The sequence below is a fragment of the Aquarana catesbeiana genome, linkage group LG08 (assembly GCF_042186555.1).
Source record: "Aquarana catesbeiana isolate 2022-GZ linkage group LG08, ASM4218655v1, whole genome shotgun sequence".
Lineage (NCBI taxonomy): Eukaryota > Metazoa > Chordata > Amphibia > Anura > Ranidae > Aquarana > Aquarana catesbeiana.
This window is the reverse complement of record NC_133331.1, coordinates 89,985,295-90,003,351: the sequence shown is the minus strand read 5'-3', so window position 1 is coordinate 90,003,351 and position 18,057 is coordinate 89,985,295. Positions and strand designations below refer to the sequence as shown.

General features: G+C 41.6%; 1 protein-coding gene across 1 annotated transcript in view; it reads right to left on the bottom strand.

Moving 5' to 3' along the window:
• LOC141105911 (RING finger protein 122-like) overlaps nucleotides 1-16,328 on the bottom strand; it is a 32,347-nt gene extending 16,019 nt beyond the window's left edge. The window contains exons 1-4 of the mRNA XM_073596120.1: nucleotides 16,184-16,328; nucleotides 12,450-12,593; nucleotides 10,371-10,413; nucleotides 74-115 (exon numbers count right to left, since the gene is read on the bottom strand). Of these exons, the coding sequence (XP_073452221.1) occupies nucleotides 74-115; nucleotides 10,371-10,413; nucleotides 12,450-12,592 (228 nt within the window). The 5' untranslated portion in view covers nucleotide 12,593; nucleotides 16,184-16,328. The remainder of the gene's footprint in view (nucleotides 1-73; nucleotides 116-10,370; nucleotides 10,414-12,449; nucleotides 12,594-16,183) is intronic.
• Nucleotides 16,329-18,057: the final 1,729 nt, after the last annotated feature.

The window sequence follows — 18,057 nt, the reverse complement described above, 5'->3', positions numbered from 1 at the left end:
ACAGACACGCTCCAAAATTTTGCTAAAAGCAAATCTACAATCCAGATGGCAGCTGGATCTACATGAAACTTACCCCAACAAGGTTGGCTCTCTTTGTTTTGTCTTTTAAGACTACCTAAAACAATATAAAATGATCAACAGATCAGCGTGGGAAAAACAGTAGTAAACAAATGTTATCAGGCTCATTCGCTAATACACTATAAAACAGGCCATACATAATTTCAATCCACGTTTGGACACTGTTGTGGTTGAACAGTCGGTCTACCGATTAACTTCTGTATAACCACCCTTTTGGATTTTAGCTGCCTGATGAGCACTGCAGGTTAAAGCCGGCAACACTGATCAGTGTAGTCTGACAGAGGGGAAGTTTCCCTGCTGTCAGAACACAAAGACACAGCAGGGAGGATTCCCCCATCCAGCTCGAATGTGCCTGCTGGTTGAATGAAAAAAATGACTCATCAAAGTCATAATGAGCTAGTATGCATTGCGTGCTACGAGCTCAATATGAAATACTTACCTTAGATCGAAGCTGTTGCAGCGGTCCCCGCACACCGCTGTGACCGGCGACATGTCTCCCGAAATTATTTCCGGTTTCACAGGCTCTGGCGCTGTGATTGGCAGGAGCCGCGACGATATCCCTCCCCCGCATGCCGGTCACGGCACCAGCCCTGAAGAAACGGCACGAGCAGGCCATCTTTTTAGATCGCATGCGCCGTTGACATCGTCGCAAGGGTATATGGTAAATATTTTCTGAACCGTGCAGGTTTAGGAAATATTTACAGTACCTACAGGTAAGCCCTATTATAGGCTTACTTGGAGGTACAAGTGGTGTAACTAGGTTTACAACGACTTTAAGGCTATGTTCACACTAGTCCAGGCTCTAAAAAGTGATTTATAATATATTGCTTTTCAGAGTGCAGCTAAGCAACTGCTCCCAGGTGGAAAACTACCACCTCCTGAACGCCCCCCCAAATGGCAATTCATAATGTGCTACAACCACTAGACAAGTGTTTGGCTATTGACTTGAATGCCCAAGATTGACAGATGGTGCTGCCTGGTAACTCGACATGCTTCTTTAAACTTTGCAGTGGGCAGTCAAGGTGCGGTAAAACCATGGCTCAGCCATCTGTCCTTAACCCCTAGCCGACCAGCGCACGACGATGTACGTCGGCACAATGGCATGGCTGGGCAAATGGGCATACAGGTACGTCCTCTTTAAATCGCGGCATAGTGTGCGCACGCGCGCCGCGTACTCTGTGAGCCTGCCGCGGGTCCCGCGGACTCAATGTCCACCGGGGGCCCATGATCGTGTCACGGAGCTGTGTAACGGGTAGATGCCTATGTAAACAAGGCATTTCCCTGTTCTGCCTAGCAACATGACAGAGATCTACTGCTCCCTGTCATCGGGAGCAGTGATCTCTGTCATGTTCTAGTGGAACAATCCCCCCTACAGTTAGAATCACACCCTAGGACACACTTAACCCCTTGATCGCCCCCTAGTGTTTAACCCCTTCCCTGCCAGTGTCATTTACACAGTAATCAGTGCATTTTTATAGCACTGATTGCTGTATAAAATTACAATGGTCCCAAAATAGTGTCAAAAGTGTCCGATGTGTCCGCCATAATGTCACAGTCATGATAAAAATCGCAGATCGCCGCCATTACTAATAAAAATAAATTAATAATAAAATGCCATAAATCTATCCCCTATTTTGTAGACGCTATAACTTTTGCGCAAACCAATCAATATATGCTTATTGCGATTTTTTTTACCAAAAATATGTAGAAGAATACATATTGGCCTAAACTGAGAAAGGAATTCTTTTTTTATATGTTTTTTGGGGATATTTATTATAGCAAAAAGTAAAAAAAATTGTTTTTTTTTCAAAATTGTCGCTCTTTTTTTGTTTATAGCGCAAGAAAAAAAAAAAAAACCTGCAGAGGTGATCAAATACCACCAAAAGAAAGCTCAATTGTCAGTTAAAGTGTCGTAGTGCCGTATCACAAAAAGTGCTCTGGACAGGAAGGGGGTAAATCCTTCCGGGGCTGAAGTGGTTAAAATTTAATGCACCAAGGTATATCAACCATTCAAATATATCTTTGCTGCAGAAAAACTAAATAAAGTCCAATACAAAAGACCTCACAAAAACAGAGTAGCTTTAACAACATATGGCTTATATCACTAAGCTATAAAGCATGCGTTATTTAAAATAGCAATCATCAGTTGAGAATTCTCTTTGCTGAGACTAATATTTTAGATTGGTGCGCTGAACATACTATCCAATCTACAAATAGTCATTCCAAAAAAAAAAAAAATGGTCTTTACCGAGCATCTCACGTAACTGTCTGTCTGTATTGTCCACAGTAACCAGTCACATTCCAACTTCTAATCTCTAGCTGCCCAGAGATTAAATTTGTTTGGTTGCTGCGGGGAATGCAAGCTTCAGGGATTAAGCCTGATTGGTGGCTGTAGTTTTTTTTTTTTTTTTTTTATATTGGGTTAAAATAAGGGTTGATGGTGATCCACAATGATCTCTTACAGCAATACATTATTTGCATATCAAGTTCTTTGATGAATTGAAGTGCAAAAAAAAAAAAAAAAACTTTCCTTTTAGGAACCCCCAAAATCTTTATAGAAATTCATGTGGATTGAGAAGTACAGTAAAATGAAGACCTGTTGAGTGGGGCTTTGTGTTCAGCTTTATCACATATCAGCCTGGCACACTCTAAGGATTTGAACAGGTGGACACTATAAATAGCAATAAAAGGGGAAGACTTTCACATTACTATTTAATGACATGGACGCCTACCAGTTAACTGGTGGTGGAAAAATGTTTGTCCTAGAGGTTACATTTAATAGCTTCTAACACGTTGTCAAATCCCATAATTCGTCTGAAATGGAACAGAAAAGTTCCTTTTCGGACCTAACAAACTATAAAGTATGGGATACAGGAAGACATGGGATAGATTTACTAAAACTGGAGCAGCTCTGCATAGTAGCCAATCAGCTTCTAGATTTTATTATCAAAGCTTAATTAAACAAGCTGAAGTTAGAAGCTGATTACTATGCACAGTTGCACCAGATCCTGTGTGCACCAATTTTAGTAAATCTCTCCCTAAGAGACCTCTCCATTAAACTGTTATACCATTACAGATACAGTGCCTTGCAAAAGTATTCACCCCCCTTGGCATTTTTCTTTTTTTGTTGCCTCACAACCTGGAATTAATATGGATTGTTTGAGGATTTGCATCATTTAATTTACAGAACATGGCCACAACTTTGAAGATTTTTTTTTTTATTGTGAAGTAAACAATAAATAGGACAAAATAACAGAAGAAGTCAATGTGCATAACTATTCACCTCACTAAAGTCAATACTTTGTAGAGCCACCTTTTGCGGCTATCACAGCTCCAAGTCGCTTTGGATAAGTCTCTATAAGCTTGCCACATCTTACCAATGGGATTTTTGTCCCTTCCTCCTTGCAAAACTGCTCCAACTTGTTCAAGTTGGATGGTTTGCGCTTGTGAACAGCAATCTTTAAGTCTGACCACAGATTTTCGATTGGATTGAGGTCTGGGCTTTGACTAGGCCATTCCAACATATTTACATGTCTAAACTCCTTTTCTTTAAACCACTCAGATGTTGCTTAAGCAGTGTGTTTGGGGTCATTGTCCTGCTGGAAAGTGAACCTACGTCCTAGCCTCAAATCACACACAGAGTGGTACAGGTTTTGCTCAAGAATATCCCTGTATTTAGCACCATCCATCTTTCCCTCAACCCTGACCAGTTTCCCAGTCCCGACTATTGAAAAACATCCCTACATGATGCTGCCACCACCATGTTTCACTGTGGGGATGGTTTTCTTTTGGTGATGTGATGTGTTGGGTTTGCACCACACATAGCGTTTTCTTTGAAGGCCAAAAAGTTAAATTTTAGGCTCATCAGACCAGAGCACCTTCCTCCGTACATTTTGCGAGTCTCCCACATGCCTTTTCGCAAACTCAAAATGTGCCATTTTGTTTTTTGCTGAAAGTAATGGCTTTCTTCTGGCCAATCTGCCATAAAGCCCAACTCTATGGAGCGTACAGCTTATTGTCGTCCTATGTACAGATACTCTAGTCTCTGCTGTGGAACTCTGCAGCTCCTCCAGGGTTACCTTAGGTCTCTGTGCTGCCTCTCTGATTAATGCCCTCCTTGCCCGGTCCGTGAGTTTTGGTGTGCCGCCGTCTCTTGGTAGGTTTGCTGTTGTGCTATGTTCTTTACATTTGGTTATGATAGATTTGATGGTGCTCCTAGGGATCATCAAAGATTTGGATATTTTTTTTATAACCTAACCCTGACTTATACTTCTCAGCAACATTGTTCCTTACTTGTTTGGAGAGTTCCTTGGTCTTCATGGCAGTGTTTGGTTAGTGGTGCCTCTTGCTTAGGTTTTACAGCCTCTGGGGCCTTTCAAAAAGGTGTGTATATGTAATGACAGATCATGTGACACTTAGATTGCACCCAGGTGGACATCATTTCACTAATTATATGATTTCTGAAGGTAATTGGTTTCACCAGAGCTTTTTATGGGCTTCATAACAAAGGGGTGAATACATACGCACATGCCAATTATCATTTTTTTATTTCTAAAAAATAGTTTTATGTATATATTTTTCTAATTTTACTTCACCAACTTAGACTATTGTGTTCTGATCCATCACATATACCGTATATACTTGAGTATAAGCCGACCCGAATATAAGCCGAGGCACCTAATTTTACCCTAAAAAAACAGGGAAAACTTATTGACTCGAGTATAAGGCTAGGGGGAGAAATGCAGCAGTTACTGTAAGTGGAAAAGAGGGTCAACAATGCCCATTTGCAGCCTCACTGTGCCCATCTGCATGCCTCAGCCTCACTGTGCCCATATGCATGCCTTAGCCTCACTGTCCTAAATTATATAACGCTGCATTTACTGTGGGGGTTTACAGGCATCTGCAGTGGGGTTTAATTGGCCATCAGGGAAAGCTCCCTGCCTCATTTACCTGATCTCCCGGCGCAGCCTGTGTCCATCTGCAGCCTTACGATCTCCCGGCTGTCCTGTCAAGGTTTCTGCCTGCAGTGTGGTAATGGTCTAGGGGTGGAAGGTTGGAATTAATTCTCTACGATCTCCCGGTGTCCTGCCGAAAAAGGTCCCCCGGCGGATAATGCCCCCTCTGTACTGCGCAGGCGCAGCGCTTGCGCGGTACAAACCACAATGGAGCCGCCGAAAATAGCCAAAGATGAACAGCTGTAGTCTAGTCGGCGGCCGTGCACCAAAGCCCCGCCTCCTCCTCGTCCTTGTCCTTGACGAAACACTGACTCAGTTTCCCAGCAGGGAGTCAGTGTTCAGCCTATCACGGACGAGGAGGAGGCAGGGCTTTGGTACACTGCACGGCCGCTGACTAGACTACATATCACAGCGCTGGGAGATCATAGAGAATGAATTCCTTCCTTCCTCCCCCAGACCATTACCCTCCACACTGCAGGTAGAAACCTTGACAGGACAGCTGGGAGATCGTAAGGCTGCAGATGGACACAGTGAGGAAGGAGACTCGAGTATAAGCCGAGGGGGGCATTTTCTACAAAAAAATGTGCTGAAAAACTCGGCTTATACTCCAGTATATACGGTAATTCAGATTAAAAAAACATTGAACTTAAGGCTGTAATGTAAAAAAATAGGTAAAAAGCCAAGGGGGGTGAATACTTTTGCAAGACACTGTATCTCACAAAACAGAACACTATAATCCAAGGTTCAGCAAACTGAGCGAGACTCCTTGATTTATCAAGGAGTGCTGTTAATGGCTACCAGAAGGTTGGACCCTGCTATGCCAAAGGTCAAGATTTGCTCTTGTATGGTACAATTCCCACACCAGATGTCTTCAGGGGCAAAAGTGTCCACTTGTGTTAAAAGGACAAAGCTTTGGAAACTGACAACATTTTGTTACACAAGTTGCACACACATTCGCATATTGTTTGACACTGACACTGTGTGACAGCACATTTGTTTGTGTGCGTGTATATATATATATATATATATATATATATATATATATATATATACACACACACACACATTTTTTTTTTTTTCACCACATACCGGTAACAACCCATGCAATCCATACATACAAAGAAACCAAAACAAATGAGTACAGAAATTAAAGTATGTGTAATAAAATAGAATGACACAGGGAAAAAGTATTGAACACGCTAACTGAAATTTATTTAAAGGGGTTTTAAAGTCTAAACATTTTTGAGCATCTGTGGGGTATCCTCAAAACGGAAGGTGGAGGAGCACAAGGTCTCTAACATCCACCAGCTCCGTGATGTCGTCATGGAGGAATGGAAGAGGACTCCAGTGGCAACCTGTGAAGCTCTGGTGAACTCCATGCCCAAGAAGGTTAAGGCAGTGCTGGAAAATAATGGTGGCCACACAAAATATTGACACCTTGGGCCCAATTTGGACATTTTCACTTAGGGGTGTACTCACTTTTATTGCTAGCGGTTTAGACATTAATGGCTGTGTTGAGTTATTTTGACTGGGCAGCAAATTTACACTTTTATACAAGCTGTACACTCGCTACTTTACATTGTAATAAAGTGTAGCTTCTTCAGTGTTGTCACATGAAAAGATATAATAAAATATTTACAAAAACGTGAGGGGTGTACTCATTTTTGCATTTTTGTGAGATACTGTGTGTGTGTGTGTGTGTGTGTGTATGTATATATATATATATATATATATATATATATATATATATATATATATACACAATATCTCACATAAGTGAGTACAACAGTGTAAATTTGTTGCTTCCTCAAAATAACTCAACACACAGCCATTAATGTCTAAACTGCTGACAACAAAAGTGAGTACACCCCTAAGTGAAAATGTCCCCAAATCGGGCCCAATTAGCTATTTTCCCTCCCCGATGTCATGTGACCCGTTAGTGTTACAAGGTCTCAGGTGTGAATGGGGAGCAGGTGTGTTAAATTTGGTGTTATCACTCTCACTCTCTCATACTGGTCACTGGAAGTTCAACATGGCAGCTCATGGCAAAGAACTCTCTGAGGATCTGAAAAAATGAATTGTTGCTCTACATAAAGATGGCCTAGGTTATAAGAAGATTGCCAAGACCCTAAAACTAAGCTGCAGCAGTGTGGCCAAGACCATAGAGCGGTTTAACAGGAGAGGTTCCACTTAGAACAGGCCTCGCTATGGTCGACCAATGAGGTTGAGTGCACATGCTCAGCGACATATATCCAGAGGTTGTCTTTGGGAAATAGATGTATAAGCGCTGCCAGCATTGCTGCAGAGGTTGAAGGGGTGGGGTTCAGCCTGTCAGTGCTCAGACCATACACTGCACACTGCATCAAATTGGTCTGCGTGGCTGTCATCCCAGAAGGAAGCCTCTTCTAAAGATGATGCACAAGAAAGCCTGCAAACAGTTTGCTGAAGACAAGCATTACTGGAATCATGTCCTGTGGTCTGATGAGACCAGGATAAACTTATTTGGTTCAGATGGTGTCAAGTGTGTGTGGCGGCAACCAGATGAACAGTACAAAGACTGAAAGAAAGTGTGTCTTGCCTACAGTCAATCATGGTGGTGGGAGTGTCATGGTCTGGGGCTGCATGAGTGCTGCCGGCACTGGGGAGCTACAGTTCATTGAGGGAACCATGAATGCCAACATGTACTGTGACATACTAAAGCAGAGCATGATCCCCTTCCTTTAGAGACTGGGCCGCAGGGCAGTATTCCAACATGATAACGACCCCAAACACACCTCCAAGATGACCACTGCCTTGCTAAAGAAGCTGAGGGTAAAGGTGATGGACTGGCCAAGCATGTCTCCAGACCTAAACCCTATTAAGCATCTGTGGGGCATCCTCAAACAGGAGGTGGAGGAGCGCAAGGTCTCCACCAGCTCCGTGATGTCATCATGGAGGAGTGGAAGAGGACTCCAGTCGCAACCTGTGAAGCTCTGGTGAACTCTATACCCATTTTTACTTAGGGGTGTACTCACTTTTGTTGCCAACGGTTTAGAAATGAATGGCTGTGTGTTGAGTTATTTTGAGGGGACAGCAAATTTACACTGTTATACAAGCTGTACACTCACTACTTTACATTGTAGCAAATTGTCATGTCTTCAATGTTGTCACATAAAAAGATATAATAAAATATTTACAAAAATGTGAGAGGTGTACTCACTTTTTTGAGAATATATATATATATATATATATATATATGTGTGTGTGTATATATATATATATATATATATATATATATATATATATATATATATATATATAGAATATAGCTTTTTTGTACTTAAGTTTAATTGTTTTTAATCTATTTTAATAAATTGATTTATACAATCAATACCATTGGAGAACTGTTTACATTTATTTTCAGTGGACATATATATGTTATCCTTTGCACATCATCCTGTTTAGAGAATTCTTTGAGATCTCTGGAATATCCTAGTATGAGTAATGAATCATACAAGAGCGAAAATTGACTTCTGGCAATTTGGAGGTCCAACCTTCTAGGAAGCTATGAACAGCACAGGTATGAGAGTGGCAGCAGTGACATGTCATAGTGAATGGGGCTGGCGGCTGCACCTATCTGCTACCAGCCACAGCAGAAATCTGAAGATTTCTGCTGCTACAATTTGCACCGGCCTTAATCGCCAGAGTGAAAGTAGCCTTAAATGTGGTGGCTGAAATATTTTTCCTTCATTGTACATATGTACAATGTATGTATGTACATATCAAGAAGCAGCATTGTCATCCCAGGACAACATTATAGAATACCCCTCCCCTCATTTTTTTAACATGGGGCAATTTGTTGCCCACAGAGATACAGTGAGGAAAAAAGTATTTGATCCCCTGCTAATTTTGTACATTTGCCCACTGACAAAGAAATGATCAGTCTATAACTTTAATGGTAGGTTTATTTTAACAGTGAGAGACTGAATAACAAAAACAAATCCAGAAAAACGTATTTCAAAAAAGTTATAAACTGATTTGCATTTTATGAGTGAAATAAGTATTTGATCCTCCATCAATTAGCAAGATTTCTGGCTCCCAGGTGTTTTCTATACAGGTAATGAGCCGAGATTAGAAGCACTCTCTAAAGTCTCGTACACACGGTTCGATTGTTGGAAGGGGATTGTCTTTTGACAGACTGTTGTTCTAAATTCTGACCATTAGTACGCTCCTTTAGACAATTGTTTTCCAATTTTCGGACAACAAATGTTGGATGGCAGGCTAGTAAATTTTTGGCAGACAATGGCTCCATGTCCGATTTTCGTATGGTCAGTACACAAATCCATCACACCAAAGTCGAAGGAACAAACATGCATGCTCGGAATCAATGCTCACCAAACACGAAATTAGCAGAAGGGACCCAAAGGGTGGCGCTCAAGAGCTGAAATTCCTTGCAGTACGTCACTACGTTCGTGTTTCTGGCACGACAATTGTGTAATGTTAGTATGCAAGACAAGATCCTGGCACACGCCCTTTTGACAAAAATCAGATGCTCCGTTGCGCAACAATCGTACCGTGTGTACGAGGCTTCAGAGGGAGTGCTCCTAATCTCAGCTTGTTACCTGTATGAAAGACACCTGTCCACAGAAGCAATGAATCAATCAGATTCCAATCTCTCCATGGCCAAAACCAAAGACCTGTCCAAGAAATGTAGACATACACAAGGCTGGAATTGGCTACAAGACCATCGCCAAGCAGCTTGGTGAGGGTGACAACAGCTGGTGCGATTATTCGCAAATAGAAGAAACACAAAATAACTGTCAATCTCCCTCGATCTGGGGCTCCATGCAAGATCTCACTTTGTGAAGTTTCAATGATCATGAGAAAGATCCTATTGGACACCTAGCACCGAGAGGAGCAGAGAGGAGATGCCCTGCTGAAGCTGCTCCAGGAAAGGACACCGGAGCATCTTTCCCTGAGCCCACCATGCTTAAGGACAGGGGCGACCACGCTGGAAGATGACCGCATCAGCTCTACACTCCATAAAGACATGACTGCTGCTCTCACCACCCGCATCCAGGGTAAGGACTAACCGGCAGACAGGCTGGGGGTGTTAGTGCTGCGCGGGGAGGGGCAGTTGTGCTAGTGCCACTACAACAGCATCCCGGTGGTTGTTTGCCTGGATTGAGCCTGCTGGTTGACTCTCCAAATCATGTGAGCTATTCGTCAAAGGATAACTGAAGACTGATATAGAGACAGATTCATACTTGTGTGTAAAAAGAAAATTATAAATGAATAACTAGATGCATAACACAATAGAGTTCTTCTCCCTGTACCCTATAGGCAGCCATATGTTACCTTTTTATATCCTCGCCTCCTGTACTGTTCCTGATGTTTCAGTCTAAAACAAAAGGAAAAACAGTAAATGGCTTATGGTAAAAGAGTAAAAAACACAAAAGAGATAGTAAAAATGCTATATCATCAACCACTGGCCCTTCCACATTCTACGAACAGGCTGTGCTTGTATGTGCCCAGGATATTACACAAATGCTAATATAGGAAGATTGTAGATGTAATGATAGCTCAATGCCAAGTGTAAAATAATGAATGTTTCTATACAGAATACTGAAAATACAAGGTAATCCCATTATAGGTTTACAGTGACCGTGTACTGCTGCTTTTACTAAACACGAGCAACACTGAAAAGCACCCTCAGTAATGGTCTTTGTTGCAGAAACAAAACGTAAAACAGAATGCAAATCCCTCCTTTCACTTCTGGTAAACCTCCCTGATTAATAAGCACACAATTGTAAAGCCTACAAGTGCATCAAGCTTTAGGCCAACTTCACATATATGCATTGCATTGATACACATTTTACATCACCATTCATTTTAAACGTCACTTCATTGCACCATGCCAAACACATATGCGTAGAAAAAAGGTGCTGGACCTCTTTAAGGTGAGTTGGCAGTCAATTCCAAAACAAATGGGCTGTCACAATGCAAAGCACAGCAAGCCAAATTGAAATGAACGGGCCACACACTGATGTAAAACCAGCTTTAATATAGGAGAGGATTCACAACATATAATCTCACCTGTCCAACTTTGGATCCAGTGCGTCTCACCCTACAAAGAGCTTACCCATGAAGTAATTAAGTGAGAGACAGACGGCATTGCCTGTCACACTAGCTCACTCATTAATGTGATTGTAAATGATCACCTTGTAAAAGAACCTATTCAGTTTAAAATAGAAATGAAAGGCAAACATTTTTGTATAGATATAAAAAAACTATAAATACCTTTTTACCAGTGATCACATTCCTTCTGTTCTCAGCTGGGGGGAGGAGAAGCAGCAGCATAGTGAGCTTCCCAGTGAATGGCTGTGCAGTGGAGGCGTGTCAGAACAAGTCTGATCATTGGAGGAGAATACACTGAGTTCCCAGCATAGCTAGAGAACTGACCATGGTGTGCTCTCCTGTTTAGTGTGGTCAGTTTTTAATAGGAAAGCAAGAGGACTAGCAGGAACACCAGGGATTTCACACAAAGTAGACAATACAAAGAACAGGATGCTTTCTCATACAAGTACATGGTACAGCAGGCACATATCAGGAATATGAAGTTTTGGGGTAACAAAACGCTTTAAGTCAGTGAGACCATGCTGCAACCACCTGCCAGACATGGCTATGGTGGCTGTGGCACGGTAGTTCAAAGTCAAAAATAGAAAAAATACCCCTGATGATAGACAAACAAGTGTGCAGAAGGTGGCAGTAGTTGGGGTTTAAACACGGCCTAAAAAAGCAATCTCACACAGATTGCTTTTCAGAGGCTGGCAAAGTCTACTGCCCGTGTAAGAAGGATAAACCCTGCCAGGAGCTCTACTCCTTTCCCACGCTATCCAAACAAAAAGCAAAGGTTTTGGCTATAGATACACTAAGGCTCGATTCACACCTATGCATGTTGCTTTTGAGCGTTTTTGGAGGTTTTTTTTTCATGCTTGGCACGTTTTTGAGCAGCGTTTTTGTAGCGTTTTTGCGGCGTTTTTGCCGCGTTTTTGCCGCGATTTGCGTTTTTTTTTTTTTCATTTTTTTTTACAGTCTTAAAAAAAAATTACAAAAAAAAAAAAAATAAAAAAAAAAAAAAACGGCAAAAACGCACCAAAAACGCTGCAAAAACGCTGCAAAAACGGTGCACTTGCGTTTTTGATGCTTGTCCATTGAAATCCATTACATGCAAAACGCTGCTTTTTGCATGAAAAAAGTCCCCGACCCTTTCCAAAAACGCAGAGATACAAAAAAGCATTGATGTGAACATGTTCCATAGGAACCCATGTTAAAAAATTCCCATGCATTTCTGCAAAATGCAAAATGCATCAAAAAACGCGCTAGTGTGAATGGAGCCTAAGATCCAATACATAATGATTTGTGTTTAATTTTTACCTGAAGAAATAGCAGCAAAAAATAAGGCAGAATATGAGGAGTAGAAATCCAGCTCCAAAAACAAGAATGAACAAGTTGAATGGTGCTGCGCGGAGATTGTCCTGGGTCATATTATACTTCTGCATGGAATGATCTGCAGACATTCTGTACCAGAGAGAAGGTCAGGTGAGTTTGGTACACACAAATTATAAGATCAAGATAGTTAAGTTTGTCTCTAGCAAGCACATCAATCTACAGTACTTTACAGCAGCCGTTGACATAGAAGTGCTCCGTCATACTGGTAGAGCTTCTCCATGTAGATGAGATATCCAAACAGTGCATGTGGTGTCTGCATTCACCCCATGGTCTCATGAGGAGATCCAGAAAACTGTGGGACAGGTTTGAAAACAGATGATTATTGCTGTCTGTTGTATGCTTTTCTTTCATGAACTATGTATAATGTGTCCTGTTGGTCAATATACTATACCTAGGCATATGACAACATAAATGTAGCATCTCAAAGTCAAATTTGGCTATTGTAAAAAATGTCTGCCTATAAATAAATTATAAATTTATAAATAAAATAAAGCTGAAAGATATCACAGAACGAATAAGTAAATATACAAATTTCAAAAATGTCACAGACTGTACTTGTAATGAACTGGTGCAATCTCCTTTAAATTCACCAAAATCTGTTCTGCAAGGACCTACCTACATAATTTATTTACCCTAGGTGCACACCTAGGCAGCTGTGCGAGACGTGTTTTGCGCGGGCACGGCAGTCCATTCATTTGAATGGGCTGCCGTGCCTCCAGAGATGTAGGGAAATGGTCCCTGCACCATTTCTGGAATTGCAGCCCCCACGGGAACCACAAGTGCAGTGTGGTTCCCAGTGCGGGTGCGATTTCCAGTGTGTGCAGCGAGCCATTAGGATTAAGGGCACCAGCATACATCCATTGCGTTTTTCTGTGCAGGTGCGATGTGAACCTAGCCTTAAAGCCCAACTCAAATTCAGAATACTTTATTAATCCCAACGGGGAAATTATTATTTCTCCAGGAATTAAAATAAAATGTACCTTTGCAGTGGGGCTGACAAAATAGGGAGAAATATTTACCTTTTTTTTCACTCCAGCGGTTTCCTTCCAGTGGTGTGACCGGTCCCCTGCAGCCTCCCCCCTAAGCTGCTCACAGCCACAGTTGCACACTTATCGCTTCATCATACAATTCAGGGTTAATAGCCCTGCAATGTACACGATGATGCAGAGGGGCTGCCCACAGACTGGAGCTTCGGGGGAGAAGATAGCAACACCAGAGCTAGATGAAGAGGAGGATAGGATAAGTAATAATGCCTGTTCCATTTCCCCTCTAGACATAAAGGGGCCCCACTGCAAGGTTACATTTTTCTAAATTGCTTGAGTTGAACTTTAATATGAATTCAATCAGACAGACTCATACTACATCAGTGAACTCCAAACTGTGGCTCATGGGCTGGATGTGGCCCTATGCTTGCCTTTATCTGGCCCTTTGGACATTATTCCTCCAACAGATACCAACAACAGGGCACTATTCCTACCACTAACCAGAACAATGGGGCACTGTTCCTCCCAATGACACCAACGGCAGGGCACTATTCTTCCCAATGACACCAGTGATAGGGTACTATTCCTTCCCCACCACCAACAGTGGGGCATTGTTTACTCCCATTGATGCCTGGTCATTTTCTACTCTCACTGGCCACAGTCCGGCCCCCTCAAAGTCTGAAGGACAGTAAGCTGGCCCTTTGATTAGAAAGTTTGGAGACCCCTGTACTACATAATCTGTGGTACATCTAAATGAGATTGTGATTGTGAGATTGTTTGCTCAGCTTTACACAGAGTTATAGAAATTTGATAAGTATTGGTAGCAATATAAGACTACCATAATGCTTGGGTAATTAAACTGGACCTTAAGTATAGTGAGCTTATGTAACAATTCTGTGCAAAAAGGAACGGTGTGAAACAACCTATTTCAATAAAGAAAAGCCTTCATTTGTCTTCAGACAGGCAATCGTGTAAATCCTGAGTGTTTGTTACAGGTTACTACAAACTGCTTTTCCATTCTGCATCATGCTACGTATTAATTTCTCAACGCATACAGTGCTTTGAAAAAGTGTTTATACCCCTTGAAATTTTCCACAATTTGTCATGTTACAACCAAAAACATAAATGTATTTTATTAGGATTTTATGTGATAGACCAACACAAAGTGGCACATAATTGTGAAGTGGAAGGATAATGATCAATTGTTTTTATTTTTTTTTAAATCTAGTGGAACCAATTGCCTTCAGAAGTAACCTAATTAGTAAATAGAGTCCACCTGTGGGTAAATTAATCTCAGTATAAATACAGTTGTTTTGTGAAGCTCTCAGAGGTTTGTTATAGAACCTTAGTGAACAGCATCATGAAGGCCTAGGACCACACCAGACAGGTCAGGGATAAAGTTGTGGAGACGTTTAAAGCAGGGTTAGGTGATAAAAAAATATCCCAAGCTTTGAACATCTCACGGAGTATTGTTCAATCCATCATCCAAAAATGGAAAGAATATGGCACAGCTGCAAACCTACAAAGACATGGCCGTCCACCTAAACTGACAGGCCGGGCAAGAAGAGCATTAATCACTCCACAAATCTGGCCTTTATGGAAGAGTGACTAGAAGAAACCCATAAGAAGTCCAGTTTGCAGTTTGCGAGAAGCCATGTGGGGGTCACAGCAAACATGTGGAAGAAGGTGCTCTAGTCAGATGAGACCAAAATGTAACTTTTTGGCCTAAAAACAAATGCTATGTGTGTCAGAAAACGAACACTGCACATCACCCTGAACATCTCATCCCCACCATGAAACATGGTGGTGGCAGAATCATGTTGTGGGAATGCTTTTCCTCAGCAGGGACAGAGAAGCTGGTCAGAGTTGATGGGAAGATGGATGGAGCCAAATACAGGGCACTCTTAAAAGAAAACCTGTTAGAATCTGCAAAAAACTTGAGACTGGGGCGGAGGTTCACCTTCCAGCAGGACAACGACCCTAAACATACAGCCAGAGCTACAATGGAATGGTTTTGATCAAAGCATATTCATGTGTTAGAATGGCCCAGTCAAAGTCCAGACCTAAATCGAATTGAGAATCTGTGGCATAACTTGAAAATTGCCGTTCACAGACGTTCTGCATCCAATCTGACAGTGCTTCAGTTATTTTGCATTTTGTAGATGTGCAAAGCTGGTAGAGACATAGCTAAAAAGACTTGCAGCTGTAATTGTAGCAAAAAGTTGATCTACACAGTATTGACTCAGGGGGGCTGAATACAAATGTACGCTACACTTTTCAGATATTTATTTGTAAAAAAATTTTAAATCCATTTATCATTTTCCTTCCACTTCACAATTATGTGCCACGTTGTGTTGGTCTATCACATAAAATCCCAATAAAATACATTAACATTTTTGGTTGTACCATGAAAAAATGTGGAAAATTTTAAGGGGTAACTTTTTCAAGGCACTGTATTGATTGTATGAGTTTGCTAGGGTGTTCTTTACATGCACCTGTCACCCATACAGGAACAATAATGTACGTTCATTCTTCTCTATCACTACAACTTTTTGAAATGTTCTAAATTCTTAATATTCTAAACAGCTGTAAATGATAATCAGCTGTGATGGGCTTACAATTGATATTAATCATACAAACCCATAAACATCACACACTAACAAGAAAAGTACTTACTAAGTCATTATATGCAGGAACTCTTCGTAGGAAGGTAGCCCTTTGCCTCATCCTGGTCAGAATCAGTGGTCGAAATGTGTGCCCGTTCACTGATCAGATGACCCTGGCAGGATAGCCCAGAACTGTAGAGGAAATCCTGTCCTTTGTTCTGCTATTGTACACGGACAATTAGCTGGTCTGGGGAGGTCACATGGCAGTCAGCACTGGCCTTTGTTCAAAACTTCTCTTGTATTGCAAGCACGCTTCTTTTAATAGGAACAGGGTGAAAAAAGCAAGAGAAAATTTAATGGAAAACTAGCAAACGCATGCCTGTTTCTTGAAGAGGTCATTTGAATTAGTGCATAGGGATAGGTCTTCCCAAATTTCTACTTCCTTCTGCTAAGGAGAACATGAGGAGAAGCAAATAGGCAACACATGGGCGGGAAGATTAACTAAGGCTGGGTTCACATATATCTGGCTGTGGTTTTCAGTCCGGGGTCTGGTGCGTTCCTGTTCACTGGTTCAGGTGCGAATCAGGTGCAAATTTTTGCCTGAATTCGCACCTGAACTGGACCCAAAAACTCACAGGACCCTTTTGCACTGCAGCCACCCCGGACATGTGTGAACCAGTTCTATTGAGAGCTGGTCCCATTTACATGCCATACGAATTGGATGTGGTGGAAAACGCATCCAATTCGCATATGTGAACGCGGCCTAAAACTGGTGCACACAGAATCACACTGAGCGCAGGTTTAAAATCGCGCCAGTTCAGCTGAACTCGCACAATTTCAAACCCATATTTCAGTGTGAGTTCGGGGGCGATTTGAAAGACATCTGTGCGGGTTCATGCACAGATGTATATTGAAATCACCCCAAAGTCACTTAAAGTAGTGCAGGAACAACTTTTGGAAATCGGTGCAGCGTTGCACCAATTGGGACAGTGCCCTTGCCGGCAATAGGCTGCGGTTTGTCATGCAATTTGACATGACATTATCAAAGCTTTATTTAACAATAATTTAGAAGCTGAATGATTACTAGTCACAGCTGCACCAGACTCTGTGCGAACACGTTTTAGTAAATCTCCAACATGGAACTGAATTCCTGAAGTTTTAGCCAACTTAAAGTGGGCATTACCTTAGAAAGTAAAGATTTGCTATGTTTTAAAGAAAATTTAGAAACACTAATTGTACCTAAACAGTACCTTTGGTCTTGAAATTCTCCAGAAAAATACAAGAGCACTTCCTGATATAAACATGTGCTTAGGCACTTCTGTGGCTGTGGCCGCATAGCGGTATATTTGCAGTGTGAGATCTAAGGCATTGCTACCTCTGACTACCTGTCTTACAAGATTTGGTGATGTCACTACTTTGCTGCTCACTGGTCTCTCTCCTGGAAGCTCTGTCAAGAGGAAGCAAAGCCCTGCCAATACTAAAATTGTCACCTTCATACAGAGACACAGTGCAGAACAAGACATGGTACATCAATGGAGAAAATATCAGGTTGGACCTCTGCAGAGAAATCACTGTTTTTATAGAGAGATGAAGGGTCCTTCCCTGCAACATGCTGGCTGGGGGCAGGCTTTTTAACTTAGGCCGTGGTTGCCTTTTTTGAAAAACAAACTGTAAGATTTTGCATGCCTTTTGTTTTGCCACACCTGGAATAGATTTGTCTTACTTAAAATGAAAGTGCAATTATACTATAATCTATCATAAGAGGTCCACAACTATCTGACACAAGTATAGTCATGCAATGGGTTCATTGCGTTTCTGTAGGGCTCTTGTGACTTCCCTTATAAATTTTGGTCTCAGCATGCATACATTAAGGGATCATGAATAGTGGGTGTTTATCCCTGATGAATGAGCGCCTGGTGGTCTGCTGTAGGTGGGAAGCACAGG